Source organism: Poecilia reticulata, chromosome 6 (assembly GCF_904066995.2).
Source record: "Poecilia reticulata chromosome 6, P_reticulata-male-v2, whole genome shotgun sequence".
Lineage (NCBI taxonomy): Eukaryota > Metazoa > Chordata > Actinopteri > Cyprinodontiformes > Poeciliidae > Poecilia > Poecilia reticulata.
The window spans coordinates 5,972,795-5,987,905 of NC_088835.1; the positions used below are offsets into that span (position 1 = coordinate 5,972,795).

The following is a 15,111-nucleotide window of genomic DNA, read 5'->3' on the forward strand; positions in this document are numbered from 1 at the left end:
TTGGTGCAGGCCAATGTCAGCACTACAGCAGGGCTGTAATCAGGCCTACCACAGAACATGTGCCTGGGCAGTGCCACGCTCACCACAGGAAGCAACCTCCTAACAAAGGACTAAAGAAAAGAGAAAAAGAGAGGGAGAGAGCGACGGAGTAAGATAAAGTAAGGAATGGATGGCTTGTGGAAGGCCGCATCGGATGATGCCTCTTTCTGAAGATGTGGCCAGAAAAATCTTGGCAATCTGTCCATAAAGGCTGGATGTCAGATGTTCTATAGTTCGCAATGTTTAAACAGGTTAAACAGTTTGGAAAGATGACTCTGCGGCAAATGGGAGGAAACCAACGGAAAAGTAGAGAAAAAAAAAGTTGGGGTTTTGCTAAATGGACCAAGACATCATCAGCAGAGTTTGGGAAGATCCAACGAGCAGATTAACGACAGGCCCCCGGGTCAACGATTCTCAACATATTCCCTTTGCGGTCGCTCTCCTTTTTCGGTCTTCTTTAAAGTCCCTTTGTGGCAAATGCAATAAGGAGCTGTCTTCCCTTTGTTTAGCTGAGATTGAAATAGGTTTGGCCGGCGCGTTTGCTGGTTTCTGACTGGATCGTTGCCCTTTTTTGGAGTACGGTAATAGATGTCTCTCATTATAGTGCGTGTATACACAGAAGCAAAAGAGGAAAGCGGTCGAAAAGAAGTGCAAGACTCGCTTTGAAAATGTTAATCTGTCCAAAAAAAAAAGAAAAAAAAAAGACAAATACCAGCAGCTGATGCGGCCGTCTCTAGTAGCTGTGTAGTTCTAAATTTAAGAGTGGCTCGACTCTTTTTGTTCTGCTCGGTTTCTTCTCTTTTTGTCGTTTCGCATCCCGCCACCGTTGCCAAGGCAATGCTCCAAACTTTGCAGTGTGTTTTTTTTTTCCTTCTTCTTCTTTTAATTCATACTGTATTGAGCTCATTACCACAGTTACAACTTGCTTTCTGCCAGCGCAGCCTCCCTCCAGCTGACCCGCAACCGTTTACTGTCTCCTCCAGGACCAATCAAGTTTTGGCAACCTCCTAAGGCCCCCCTTTCTTTTCTTTCTCCATTTTCCTTCTTCAGATTTTCTTCAGCTGATAGAGTTGTCAGTCAATCCTACTCTGTCTTTTTCACCCCCCTTTCTTCTCTCTTTTTTCCCCCAAAACTTCTCCAATTCAAGGCCTTTTGTTCCCACCTACCAGCCCCTTGAGGCCAATTTTCCTAATAAGAAAACACTCAAAAGGCTATTTGAAGGTTCCACTTTCAGTTTTGTTGAATATATTGCTTCAGCATATATCATTCAGACATCATTTGAAGAAAAATTATGGTTGTTACTCTTTTTAATCAGAACTCCTGGTTTCATTGGGCACGCTTCCTAAAAAAAGAAGAACCAAGTCACTTGTTCTCCTCGGTCTAGACCTTTCCTGCTTAACGGTGCAAGTGTGCTGACCAACGCTAACATTGGACATACAAAAGACTTTCTGTGGAATGGGTCGTATTAAATTAAAGAGCCCAAAATTTATGCTTCCTGTAAACTGCAAAATTTGTACATATATTGCGATCGGTCCTTGAAAAGCCAACGTAAAGGGAATTTGAAAGTAACTTTAATGGTCGTAAATGAAACACTGGAGGTGGAACAACATCTACGCTCTGTTGGCAGTGAAATTTCTCTTAATATGGCAAACAGTTATAGATTAAAAAAAAAGAACACCCTCTGTTAACTGTATGATTTTTATGTATCTTGACACCCCTGGTCTTTACCGGGTCATAAAATCAAATTTCAATTAAAAAAGCAAACCTAAATGGAAAAATCCACCCATTGCATTGAAGTGCAGACGTAGGAGTAAATGTAGGAACATTATTTAAACGAGTGATAATCAAGTGAGCTCATTTAATGAATAATGAGAAGGAGTTTTGGCAGTTTTCCGAATCTGGGGCATTAAGTTATGTGGTAGCATCAACAAAAATCTCATAGAAGCAATTATCTGCAGCCCAAAACCTGAAAGGGTTCAAATGCCATTTAGAAACAATTCAAAGTCCACCATTCAATCGTGAAAAAGTTCACTCACAGGAGAAAAATATTTGAGACAGTTGTCAATCTTTCCTGAAGCTAATACTACAATATATTTACCCCTTGGTTAGAAATGCTCAGAAAAACTGCAAACAACCAAGGAAATGAATTTTAGACTCTTCAGGCATGATAAATGTCATAGTACAGTACATTCTCAGGTGTGGTTTGTTAAAAAGAGTTGCCAGGAGAAAACAATTTTTTTAAGCAAGATCTGAGAATGAATGCAGTAAAATGTAGAGTATATATGTATATAAAAAAATTAATCCGTGTTGACGGGTGATTGGAAAAACACCAAACAAAGAATTTTAGCTCAAAGACGTCAAACCATCTGTAGTGAAACACAGCAGTGGACGGATGATGATGTGGGTTTATGATGCTTTTGGACCGGTGCACCTAACTTTGATTAATTAAACCATGAACTGCTCTATACACCAAAGAACCTCAACAAGGATGTCCAGCTCCACTCCTCAAGCGTCGGCGTCCTACAAGATTTGCTCCGACTCATCTCATCAGTAATACAGAGGCCTGGTAATCGATTCAGGTGAGACCTGTTGCCATGGTAACAACCTTCCAGACCACTCAGGTCTTCTAGTTTTAGCTTACTCTGCATCCCCAGAACCAGGACCAAACATGGGCTATCAGCATTCAGCTTCCATGCTCCATTAATCTGGAACAAACTTCCAGAAAACAGCAAAATTGCCGAAACACTGACTTCCTTTAAATCAAGACTGAAAACCCACCTGTTTAGAGTCGCCTTTGATAATAAGAACTGGAACATTTATCAAAATATTTGACGTATATTTGCTTGAAGGTTTTTTGTGATGACATTTGACAAAACGTAATGTTTATCGCTTCTTTCATAATTAGCTACTACATTATGTTTTTACTTTGAACTGCCTTGTTGCTAAAAGCAATGAAGCAAAATTCAAATAAACCATATTTATGAGATTATCAGTCTAGCTATGAGCAAGAAAACAGACGTATTTATGTCCTTTCTTAACTGATGTATAAATTTAAACCACTTTTGCTTTTGGATCCAGTCTGCTGGTGTTCAGCCAGATACATATCATACCAAGAACACCAATTCATTACGCAGGACTGACTTTGCTCTGATTCACCCAAAAGCCTCTTTGTTCTTACGTTGTAACGTGACAAACGACCACGTCCAGTTTGTCATCACGTAATAAGCGAGCAGTTTAAACGCTCCAGTCTTTCAGATGCTTAACAGGGCTTATTGAGTGCTTTGTGACTGTTGAGATAAAAATGAGCGTGCATGCTCTTTTTCTTTCTTTTTTGCACATGCTTGTGCGCACCCACACAGTCAAACACAGCGACTATTTCTGTGAGCCCAGGCAGCCGCAGGCCAGCTGGAAGCAACGTAAGCGTAAGGTGATACTCAACAATGCCACTAACTGGCCGGGCCTGTAGTCTGCACACCAGCTATAATGACATTAACATGGCCAAGGCCAGCGCAGAGCCAGGACACACACACACGCGCACGCACACACACACCCACACACGCACGCACACACACACACACACACACACACACGCACACGCACACGCACACACACACACAGATAGAAGGCTCGGATCGCTTTTTACGTCTCAGAGAAATGCTATGGGACTAAAATACACACACAACGAAACAAACACAAATGCCGTCCGGCGACTCGGTTTGAGCCGAGTCAGCTGGAGCAACGAATAGCTCAACGTTCAACACCGAAGGTATCGGTTTCAGCGTTTGCCCCTTTTCCTCAATAAAACCCAAATCCACTGTCAGTGTGGCCTCATAAAACAAAAGGACCGAGCCTTAAAATATTCAAGGGGAGTCGGAAACTTATTCGGCGAACAGAAAGCAAAGGGCGGTCCAAGGTAAAGAGAGAGTGGCGCTCTTTTAGCCTCCCGAAGGTGGAAGCGTTGAGTCACACTCTTGGGTCTCTCCGGCAAGTTCCATTCATGAATTGTTTAAGACGGAGCGAAGTCTTTGGGGAGTTTGGGGGGAAAAAGGAGAAGAAGAAGAAGAAAAACATCGACACCAACAGATTTGTTTGTCGAGGTTTTTCCCTTTTTTTTTTTTTTTTGATGCATTTACGTTTGAGAAGAGAAACGGCCCGAGTGCCTGTTGTTAGGTGGCAAACAGCAACATGACAACAAGCACCGGCGGAAACAATCACTAAAACTTTCCCAGTGAGCTTTTTATTTGTAGGCGGGCGGCTGTAAACTAAATAACTGCATTGCTTTGGTTTTTGTTTCCTATAAAGTTGGAAAATGTCGAGTTTCAACGACTTGCAGCGGTCCTCGCCCACCTTAACGTGTGACTGTTTCTGACTTTAACTGTAAGCAAAAAAAGAAAAAAAAGAAAAAAGAAATCGCTTTGATGCACAAACTCATCTCCGTGGTACTTTCAGCTGGACCTGCAGCAGACAAGTCACATTAAACTTTCATAAGGAATTTATCTGCAGCTGTTATATAATTTATGCTTATGAGTTTTTCAGTGTTTACTGGTATAATGACTCATAAAGAAAAACCCACTCGGGAGCAAAAGTTGTGTACGGCGCTGGATTTTCTTCTTCTTCGCCAGATTTCGGATGTTTTTCTTCCTAAAGATGCAAGCCAAACAAGTCCAGAAGATTCAAAAACAGCCCATCCTTAGAGCGCACCAATCATGACCTACTTGGGGGTTGAGGAGGGTTCAAAGTCTCCACCCCTAAAATATTTATGACTTCCTCTCCTCCCCTTTTATCTGCTTGGTTTTGAGCAACATGGGATCAATTGCACAGGAGAGTCAGCCTAATCGCGTTCTCCCCCCTTGTTTTTTTTTTCCCCCCAGAATGTCTGATCCTAAGAATCCATGATTGGCTGATCAGACTGATTGAAGATGTTTTGGAATGTGAATTTCTTCTGTGGATATGAGATCTCAGTGCAAAGACTCTAGCTTGGTCACCCCGATGGACAGAAATGAGCAGAAGAGACTGAGGAGAGAAATGTCTAGAGACCGAATTGGACGAATGGTGTCATTTTGCTCTTGACTATTTGCTGGCCTGTGAGAAACTCAATGTTCCCTGATCAGCAAACGTATCATACGTAAGCATGAGCAGGTCCTGCAAATAACATTTTGAAATATGAACATATCTCATAATGTTCATATTATGAACATTATATGTTCGGTTAAAATCTGTCACTGCCACAATTTTAACCGACTTAATGTGTGAACAAGCATAAAAACACAAGATTTCTTAGCCAATGGAAACATCGCAATTGCGAACTTGTGTTCTTTCAAAATTGGCAGGAAACCGACTTGCTCACATTTGAGATGGAAACGCAGAGAGAGCCTCTGTGTCAGTTGATAAACATTAAATTGACTCTAAACTGGGAGGCCAGTTATTAGCTGGTCAAAGCTTTGTAAAAACTGAAGATCGGTATATTCCTACAAAATTCTGATCTGAACATCTCTAGAGGAGGAGAATTTGTCTCTGAAACACACCCTGTAATTGGGCTAAAATGCCCCAACCAGGTCGAACACACGCAGACAGACACACACATGAACATAGGCTAATGTTAACATGATCTATCAAAAACCGAGGGAAAAAAAGCCCCACTCACATAGTCAGGGCAAGCTCACAAACATACACACACTAACACGCCAAAACCATCACTTGTCATTGGCCCAGCTGCTCTCTCTTCAAAGCTCTTGGCTTCTGGGTGGCCGGAGAGACGAGAGGAGAAAAAGAGAAGTTCTTAAGAGCAGCAGCAGCCCGAGCCAAATGACACCAAATATCATCCATGAATATTCCTCAGACCGAGGCTCTGTCTGAGGAGAAACCCCGGACACTCAGCCAAGGTAATACAAAAGAAAAATGCGCCACAGGAATGAAGGGGCTTCAGAACCACGGAGTTGCGCATCGCCATTTCTCCAAGAAAGTGTATGTTTTAGGGCAACAGAGACAGAAACCAATGCTTCAGAGGGAGAAATGGAGAATCCTTTCAGCAGGTCGAAGCTGCTACATTATTGTTATGTGTAACGTATTTTAAACTGACCAAAAGTCCTTGCTAACACTTGGTAACATATGGCTCATGTACACTGGTTTGTGCTGAGAAAGGCTGGATACAACTTGATTTTTGGGTGACTATTCCAGAGGCGTTTGGTGTTTTACCTTCGGCCGTACACTGGATTAAAAAGACTGGGTTCATCAGGTTCCTTCATTACTTGATGGTACAGAATAAATAACAGTAGGTAGCTGTAGCATAGATACGTCTACAACGTGCTAACAACTGGACTTCATATCCAGGACTGGATCCCAGTTACGTAGAGGACAATGTCATGTTCAATGACTGCAAACATTGCATTTTTGTTGATACCAAATGGATTGGCCAAAACATTTCAGAAAACTGTGGATTTAGTGGGATTTTCCTTAAGATTCTCACAGGTTTACAGAACATTGTCTGAAACAAGAAACTGTCCAGTCAGCAGTAGTTTTGTGAGCAAAAATTCTTTATTAATTTCAAAGATCAGACTGATTACAGTCTCCTGAGGGCAACAGCAGCTCAAATTTAGTAGCTACTCATGACGACCATGCTATGTAGAATACCATCAATGAATGAGAGACATATCATACCTTGAACCTTGGGTATTACTCTGCTCAGAACAGGAACCTCAGGCTACAATTGGCACAGGCTCAGCAAAACTGAACAGCAAATTGGGAAAACGTTGCCTTGTCTCAACATCTAATTTCAGTTGTGACTTTTATAGGTCAAAGCCATAATTTTATGTTACTAAGGGAAGGCATCCTGTCTTGACTAAAGGGTTCAGGCTGGTGGGGTTAGCATAATCCAGTGGGAGATAGCTTCTTCTTACACTTTTGGACTATAGGTAACAACTAAAGGCGACTGAGAGCAACTAAGACTTAGTGACAGAGCAGTCATATTGTAATGGGAAGTTTATTGGGTCACTTCCAGTATTCTCCCACCACCTGTCCACATGCCCCTTGGCAAGTCACTTAACCCCAAATTGCCTAATGACCAGATTTTTGGTTTATATGTGTGTGCGATTTTGTGAGTGTGAATGGGTGGAAGTTGGTTTAGTGTAAAGCACTTTTACTAGTCAGTATGAATGAAAAAGCGCTATTCCTGACCATGTCCACCCCTATATGATCCTACTATACCCATAATCTGATGACTCACAACACACATAATCTCAAACCAGTTTCTTAAACATGACAATTACTTCTCTCCAATAGAGTATCTTTGGGATGAGGTGAAAAGGGAGATTTGAGTCAATTCAACATCAACTACATGATGCCATTATGTCAATGTGGGCCTATATCTCAGAGGAATGTTTCCAACATCCTGTTGAATCAATGCCATGAGGAACTAACTACTAAGAACTGGGAAGGTGTACCCGATGCAGTCCAGACCTACCCACATGAAGTCCATGTGGGTAGGTAGGGCTGGATGATTATATTACATTTATGTCAAACTAGCTTTGTGGTAAAGAGAGAGGTATGGATGTTATGAAGTCAACTGCACGATGTAAGAAAGAGGTTTCAGTTGATGTAGAAATTTTTAAAGGGGCAGTATTATGTGTTTTTCAGTCATATAGTATCATTTTATAGCACAATTAAGTAACTATACCAATTTCAGTTGTTATAAAAATGCTGTACGTATCTAGAATGACTTTAAAGAAATTTTACTTTGTAATTTAACACCTTAAAATTGGGCTTCTGTCTCTTTAAAAACTTTCTGAAATTTCAGTAAGTCATCACAACATGGCACCTCTATTAACCCTTTAACATTTTTACCAGCATTGAACTGAGAAGTAGCTCCTTTAATGAGCTCAGCAGATGCACAGTTCCACCAGGTGTTTGCTAATTGCTGCCAGCTAGTCTGAAGGAGCTGAGTGGGAGAGCTGCTCTGTATTTCAGAGCCTGAGAAGCTTGGAAATTGGAGCTCAGAGGAGGAGCTGCGCCTCGAAAGCGGGGTTAGGTTGTACAGCTGAATGGCTGCCACGGGAGATTAAAGTATTTCTCAAACATGCATGAAAGAGTCAAAGCAACACTCCAGGTGTGTTTTTGAATGAGGGAATAAAATAACCTGATGTAAAGCTAAAAAAAGTTTGATTTTACACAATACTGCTCCTTTAAGTTTTGGTATTATTGAAGAGATTACAATTTAAAAAGTCATTGGTAAAAAGAGTGGGCGCGTCCTAACTTGTACACACACGTCCCTCTAACCTTGTTGCTGTTGTTGAGGTTCATGCTGCTGAGTGCGGACAGCTTGGCCTCCAGACTCTGGTGGCCCGGCTGCTGCTGCTGATGGTGGAGCTGCTCCCTCTGGATCTGCTCCCTCATGCTCCGCGCCTCCTGGATGGCTTTCATAACCGCGTCTTGGTCCCCAAACAACGCTGTGGAGTTAAGGCTGGACAAGATGTCTGCACACGGACACAGCAGAAGAAGAACAGTGACACACTTGATTTACATACAAGAATGTTAGATAAAATTGCATCTTAAGAGTCTAAATCACTGCATTTAGTCTACAAAAGAAAAGTAGAAAAGTGGAATTGGGATGTTAGATAACTGGTAGAAAATGTCCTTCCTGTTTTGTCACAGAGCCTGGTTTGACCTTCACCGCAGAAACACAATTTCACCAAGTCATTTTGGTCTAGTTTCTAGTGCAAATGTCTCTCTACAGCTGAAATAAGACAAAACTAACTTATTAGGAACTTTTCAGCACCGTAAGAGATTGTTTGAAGTGAGTAATTCCTTAATATTGATGAAAACGTTCTAGTTCCACTGGCAGATCTTTTCCACTTATACGATGAGGAAATGTGTTGTTTAAAGAGAAATAATCTGCTTGTGGAGTTAGCAGATTATTACTTATTCAATAATATTAATAATATTCAATAATTTTTTTTGTTTTTTTAAGTGTTGATTTCAGAATTGTTTCTGTGGCAAACCTCTTATTTTTTTGATCAATTAGTTTAGGTTAAAGTAGGGGATATTTTAACATTTAAATACACAAGATCAGATTTTTGGGCTCACATCACAGTCTGCACGTGTTGTTTTCCGGTTTTCGGAACTGAGGAGAACCTCCCTCCCTCCCGCTTTGCTTGTTTGTGCGCCACACTCTTCACTTTTGAAGCCCCACACGCGCACTTCAGGAATTAAAAGAAGTTAAAAAAAAAAAAAGAAAAAAAGGATGTAAAGTTTCCGCTGCCCTCCTTGTTTAATTAGCAGACGAGTAAAGGAGGCACTGTACGCTTGGGTGGCCGCTAAAAACGGGTGAAAAATAACTTTTGCAGAGAACACAAGCGTCTCGTCCTCAAAGCCACAATAGAGAAGCCGGTGAAATTGTTTTCTGAGGTGGAGGGTGGTGGGCGAGAGGTGGGGAGCGGGGGGAGTGGTATAATGAGAGGCTTTAGATTGGCCTTAATAACAGATAGCAGAGGTAGGGGCATAAAAGGTCTAGCGCGGGCAGACAATAATGCGAGGAAGCTCTTAAAAACCAAATAACGTGTGCTGGGTTTCACTGCTTCCGCTGCCAGGTTTTCATTGGGGCTAAATACAGGGCTTTGGACTCCTGTAAAACACAAACACTCACTCAGATTTTACACACACACACAGAGGTCTCCTGGTGGGGTTGAGGTGTCTGCAGTCGTTCGGGCGCACGCGGCGCAGCACAGTGTGTCTGTGGGTGGCAGGGAGGAGCGAAGCGTCTGGCTGCGTGATGTTTTTGTTTTTCCATTTAAAGGGACTTTTTTTTTTTTTCACACGGAAGCGAGGATGTGTTTGTTAGAGGGGTGGTGGATGTACGGTGTAGACGTGAGGAAGTGTGTTTACACACGACGTGACTTTGGGCCGAGCGGGGTTCGGTCCGGCGGGATGTTTCTGCCACCTACCCAGGGAGGTGTTTCGGCCCATGCTGGGGATGGAGATGGGGCTCGGGATGCGACCCTTGCCCAGGCCACCTGGGCTGGTCTTGTTTCCGGGCAGCAGGCTCTGCGTGGGAGACGTCGGAGAGCGATACGGCTCGGCCGTCTTCGGTCTGGCGGAGAGGTTCAATGGCTGTGTGGATCCTTCTTCCTGTCCGGAAAAGAGAAGAGATGTTCGGGGTGTAAACATGCGTTCTGCTCAACATACCCGCTGGGGCTTGATATACGACTCACACGACAAGATGAGATTTTAGAAATGCTCCACAGAAAACTAAAGGCATAAAGCCAGATATTTTTGTATTTTTTGCCTTGTTTGCACTTTCTGACTAGGGATTGCACCGATCCACTGTTTTCACTTCCGATACGATATCTGACATTTAAAATTGGCCAAAATAAATAAAATAAAGTCAAAATTAAAGTAAAAATAATACAAGTCAAAATATTATGACTTCATTTTGGTAATATTACGACATCTATGACATATTATTACAACTTTATTCTCATATTATTCTGACTTTAGTCTCGTACAACTTTGTTCTTGTAATACTGATTTTTTAATGTTATAATATGACTTTATTTTCATATTTTTACAACTTTATTCTCATAATTTTATTACTTTATTTTCATAATTTTTGTTTTTTTAATTTTAGATTTTTTCCTTAACATGGCTGCAACACTCCATCATAAGGTAGATCTTTTCCTTTTAATAAACTAAATCTTAAAACTAACTTTAGTAATTACTCAAGTTATCCATGATAGAAAGATCTGTTGGATGATCTGAGACATTTAAATACAAAACAAGCAAAAAAAAAACAGAATTAATCTGTACAGAACTATCTCAATACAGAACAAATCAATTCTTGTAACTATACATTAGCAAAAAACAAAACCAAATATGCCCACCACTGGTGTCTGTGTCTATATTTTCGGTTTGGCTGCGAACGCGTCACAAACACGGATCCAATTTGCAGCTGACAAAGTGTCGAGGAGAGGAGTTTAGGATGAGCCTTGTCGTGGAAAAACAGTGAGGGTGTTTAATGTGGGTGGGGGTAGTACATGCACAGTAAAGGTTAGCAGAGGGTGGGGCTCTGCTCCACTGTTTGAGTGCGGCCAGCTCTGACGCCGGCCTATTGTGACGCCGGCTGCAGCTGTGCCCCACAAACACATGTGGTTTCCATTACCGCCTGGTTGTTGAGTAAAGATGAGGCGCACGCTCTCTCCAGTGAAGAGGTCTGGGCTTCTGCCAAACAGCAGCCAGCGCCAGTGTCCTGTATGTGTGTGCGTGTGTGTGTGTGTGTGTCAGAGCGCAACTTTTAAATAAGCTGCCACTAATTGAGGGTGAAGAGCACTGGGCCGTGCACAGATCATCGTTTCAACATCTTCCAAATTTCCAGCCTCTCGATTCTTTTTTTTTTTTTACTTTGCGCTAATCGTCAAGTCTTAAGTGTTTTCCCATAGCGCACATTCTGAACTCACTCTTTCCTTTTGTGTTATTATGTTGCCTGTTGCGCGCATTAAGACGCCGTTTTTAACTCTGCGTTTATTAATTACAGGGGAGCAAGTATGAACGGCTGGCTCGGTAGGCCTGTCTTCTAATGATCGTACGTGACTCCGGCTCGCACGCCTCCCCCAATCATTAACGCAATTGGATTTTCATGCACCTTAATCTGAGTGACGGGGCTGGACGCTCGCTTCTCACTCTTGAGGTTGGAGGGTGAAAGCGGACCGGAGGAGTTGGGAGCCTGCGGGAGGGGCGTCATCTTGGCTCCCGGCGAGATCTGCATGCTTGCCAGCTGTGCGGCGTACAGCTGCTGCAAAAAGAGGAAAAACCAGAAAAACCAACAGCTTATTAACATTGTTCGCCAGCAGCTCGTCAGTGGCTTTCCTCTTTCATCCTTTCTTCTACTTCCATATACACACACACGCACACGCACACACACACACGCACACACACACCGTCCTATTTTTTGTAGCATATCTTTGGTCCTCTCTGGAGGTTGTTTTTTTTTTGCACCACAGTAGATCCACTTATGCATGCTTACTGACACAATGCCATGCAAAAGCATTCCAAACTTTTAATTTCTTGTAACCACCAGCTTCATTCCATCTTATTGGGGTTTTTATATGATTTGAGCAACACAAAGTTTTGTATACTTGTCGCCTGGCTGTTGCCTTCATACACAATTCCGCTTGGTTCTCATCGCCCTCCAGTGCTCTGTCTGGGATTTCTCCCATTGACTTGGATTCTTCCGGTGAAATTTCAATGGGTCCAATCAACAAATAAAATTAATAGTTGTGAACGGTGATTTTCTGAGCTGTTTTAGAATTATAGTCTGCCTGTAGTTTTAACATCGGCCAGGCTTCCAAAATATTGAATTAACATCAACAGCCATCTGATTCAGCTCAGCACTTTGGAGTAGAGGATGGTTGTTTACAGTGTAGGTAATTTCCGGTAAGCTTCATATCGTCCAACTGGCTTATTACATACATACGTCACAATCAAACATTAGCAATTGGCTAATGGTAAAAACTTAAGACTCCATGCCTCTGTTGAAGGCATCCATTAGCTGCTGCTAACAACCATTAGCGGGCTCATTAACTCATTAAGTCTTGCTAACTGCTAGCTCTATTTAGAACAGTTTCTCAGTAGCTGAGGGTCCAAACCCTCTGTACAAAGTGAAGCGTATAACAAGGGGCTGGTTTGTTCAGGCTAGCATGCTTGTAAAGTGAAACAGTTCCATCTTTCCCCTGTCAGCAGAATATATGGATTCATTTCTTCACTTAACGTATTTAGATAAGAGCAGTCACAGTTAGTTTTTGCCAAACCCCAGTTACATCTTTTGCAAATTTTCCCACAAAAAAAACAGAAAAGTGAACAATAAAAAAGTAAAAGCTTTGGAACATGTTGGCCTTTGGTTTGGACAATCTAAAAGAAAAAGGAGAAGAAAAGAAGGAGAAAAAGAAGAAAGAAAAATAGAGCTGACTTTCCATCCAAAGTACTTAGCAAAAATCAAAGAGTCAAATACTCGGCCCACCATCCAGGGTCTTCTAAATCAAAGCTTGCTGGCCAGACAAACCGCTGCCCGAAACCACTGTCAACTCCTGTCTGAACGCATTGGAGTGTGAGTGCCGGAGTATCAAAGAGCCTCTCCTCAGGAAAACCACCCAGACGTGGCTGGCCTTCACTAGATTCCCCTCACTTCTTTCTTTTTCTGCTTTCCTCTCCCCTCTGCGTTACTCTCACCTCATCTATACTCTCCCCTCCTTTCCCTCTAAATATCTGTCTTAAATCCACCAAGTTCCCTTTTGATGCCCCCCTCTGCCTCTCTCCACTTGTCTTCTGACTCTCGGTTTTTGTCCAGAAATCATTTTTCATATCGTCTTCCCCAGATCTCCATCGTCGTTTAGTTTTTTCTTTTACTGTCTGGCCCTCTATAACTTCAACTGGCCCCCGGTGTTGTGAGATCTGATTTCCCTGCAGTCAAAACTGCGTGGCCTCACAGGAACCGAGATCCGAGAGCAAAAAAAACCCCCCTAAAAAACCTTCGAACAAAGAGGGAGAGCGAGGGATGGAGGGTCTTGCACGGCAGACACACAGGACCACCGTCACTTTGCCGCCAAAGCACCGAGCTCAGCGGTCGGGACAGGAGAAGCTGGCTGGCTGCCTTTCCACTTTTCTCTGAGCGATATTAAACACAAACAGAGGGGGCCTCACTGCTGAAACAAAGCCCTGATGTCACGCTGCTTATTTTCCTTGGAAGCTACCAGAAGCACGCTGGCCAGCGCCTCGGTGATACGAGATCCCCCTTTCCAATGGTTGGCGGTGAGGCCTCGCGCGTCAATCAAACCGACCGCAGAGTTACTTACGCCGGTGCCTGATACCCTTACAGCCATTAAAGGGAGTGGAGGGGCTCGGCGCAGACACCTGAATCTTTTGGGGGTAGAACACACATTTGGGAATCCCCCCCCACACAAACCCCTTTGTCTGCACAAACGCACGCCTTCTGCGTACTTTCTGCACTCTACGCTATTGTGCTTGCAGCAGCGGTTCTGTCAACAACAAAAGGACAGACGTCTTGAATGAACAAGGCTCAGGATAAAAGCTTCTCTTGCTTTTTTTTTTTCTTCCAAGACGTTCAGCAATTGATTGTTGACTTGCTAATGTGCAGCGTAAACAACCCAAACTGAAGCTCTTGCTGCACAATCAACCCCCAAGGGAAGACAATGAAGCCATTTCCTAAATTACAAATTGACGAAGAGCGTCTTAAACTGCGCTCCGTCTGTCCAAACTACCTGACTAGTCTTTGGAACAAAGTGCTTATTTCACTAAAATGTCTCATTGTTGACCCTCCTCCATTATCTGTTCATGTTTAGCTTACTTTAGTGCAAGTACATATAGAAAAAGGTGAAGTCTGACAGTAACCGTTTCCTCTTTCTTGTCAGAACAGAGCGGCCTGTAGCTGGCCTCTTCAAGCTGCTCTGGAGGTTTTGTCTTTTTTAGGTTTATAAGAAAGAAACTGATTGACTGTCAACTCACTCAGAAAAGAGTGGATAGATTTTAAGCTCTGAACAAATGATACAGCTGGATTGACAGCCAGACCCGGCGGTGCGGGCCGGTACTGGGAGTCACTGGTGGCATTGGCCAGCCCTTAGAGTTGACCGTGTCCACTCTAAGGACGAGAAGAGAAGAGCTTCACTCTAAGAGGAAGCTAATGAATTTATTTGGGTTTTGGTTTTTGGTTTTTTTACCTTGGAGTGGTCAACTTTCTATTAGTCCTATCTCGGTTTGAGTAGGGGCTCCCAAACTTGCCGTGTCTGTGCCCTCCGTCCTCCGCACTTTCCTCAGCAGTTACAGCTGTGTAGCCCTTTGTTAAAACGCACGCTTTTCCGAGCCACTTTTAAACACTAATATATTTGTGCTGGTTTTACACCTGTGGGTCAGTGGCCATGCAGACACGCTGCAAACAGCTCTCCAAACAAGCTGAGTGAGTTGAGGAATGCTGGTGAAGTTTGATAATGTCCGCTGAGTGACGATTAGTTAATATAACATGCCAGGCTTGTTAACAAGAATCGGCTACTGCTTTTGTTTTATATATGTTCAGAG

At 42.8% G+C, this 15,111-nt stretch overlaps 1 protein-coding gene across 4 annotated transcripts in view; it reads right to left on the reverse strand.

Annotated features, from left to right (window-relative positions):
• Window positions 1-15,111, reverse strand: part of LOC103465716 (transcription factor SOX-6-like) — a 146,501-nt gene that overhangs the window by 13,532 nt on the left and 117,858 nt on the right. For 3 of the 4 annotated variants that reach the window (XM_008410808.3, XM_008410806.3, XM_081607723.1), the window contains 3 exons: window positions 11,669-11,818; window positions 9,975-10,158; window positions 8,311-8,507 (listed from right to left, as the gene is read on the reverse strand). In XM_008410808.3, coding sequence (XP_008409030.1) covers window positions 8,311-8,507; window positions 9,975-10,158; window positions 11,669-11,818 — 531 coding nt within the window. The remainder of the gene's footprint in view (window positions 1-8,310; window positions 8,508-9,974; window positions 10,159-11,668; window positions 11,819-15,111) is intronic. The other variant, XM_008410809.3, reaches the window with a different exon arrangement.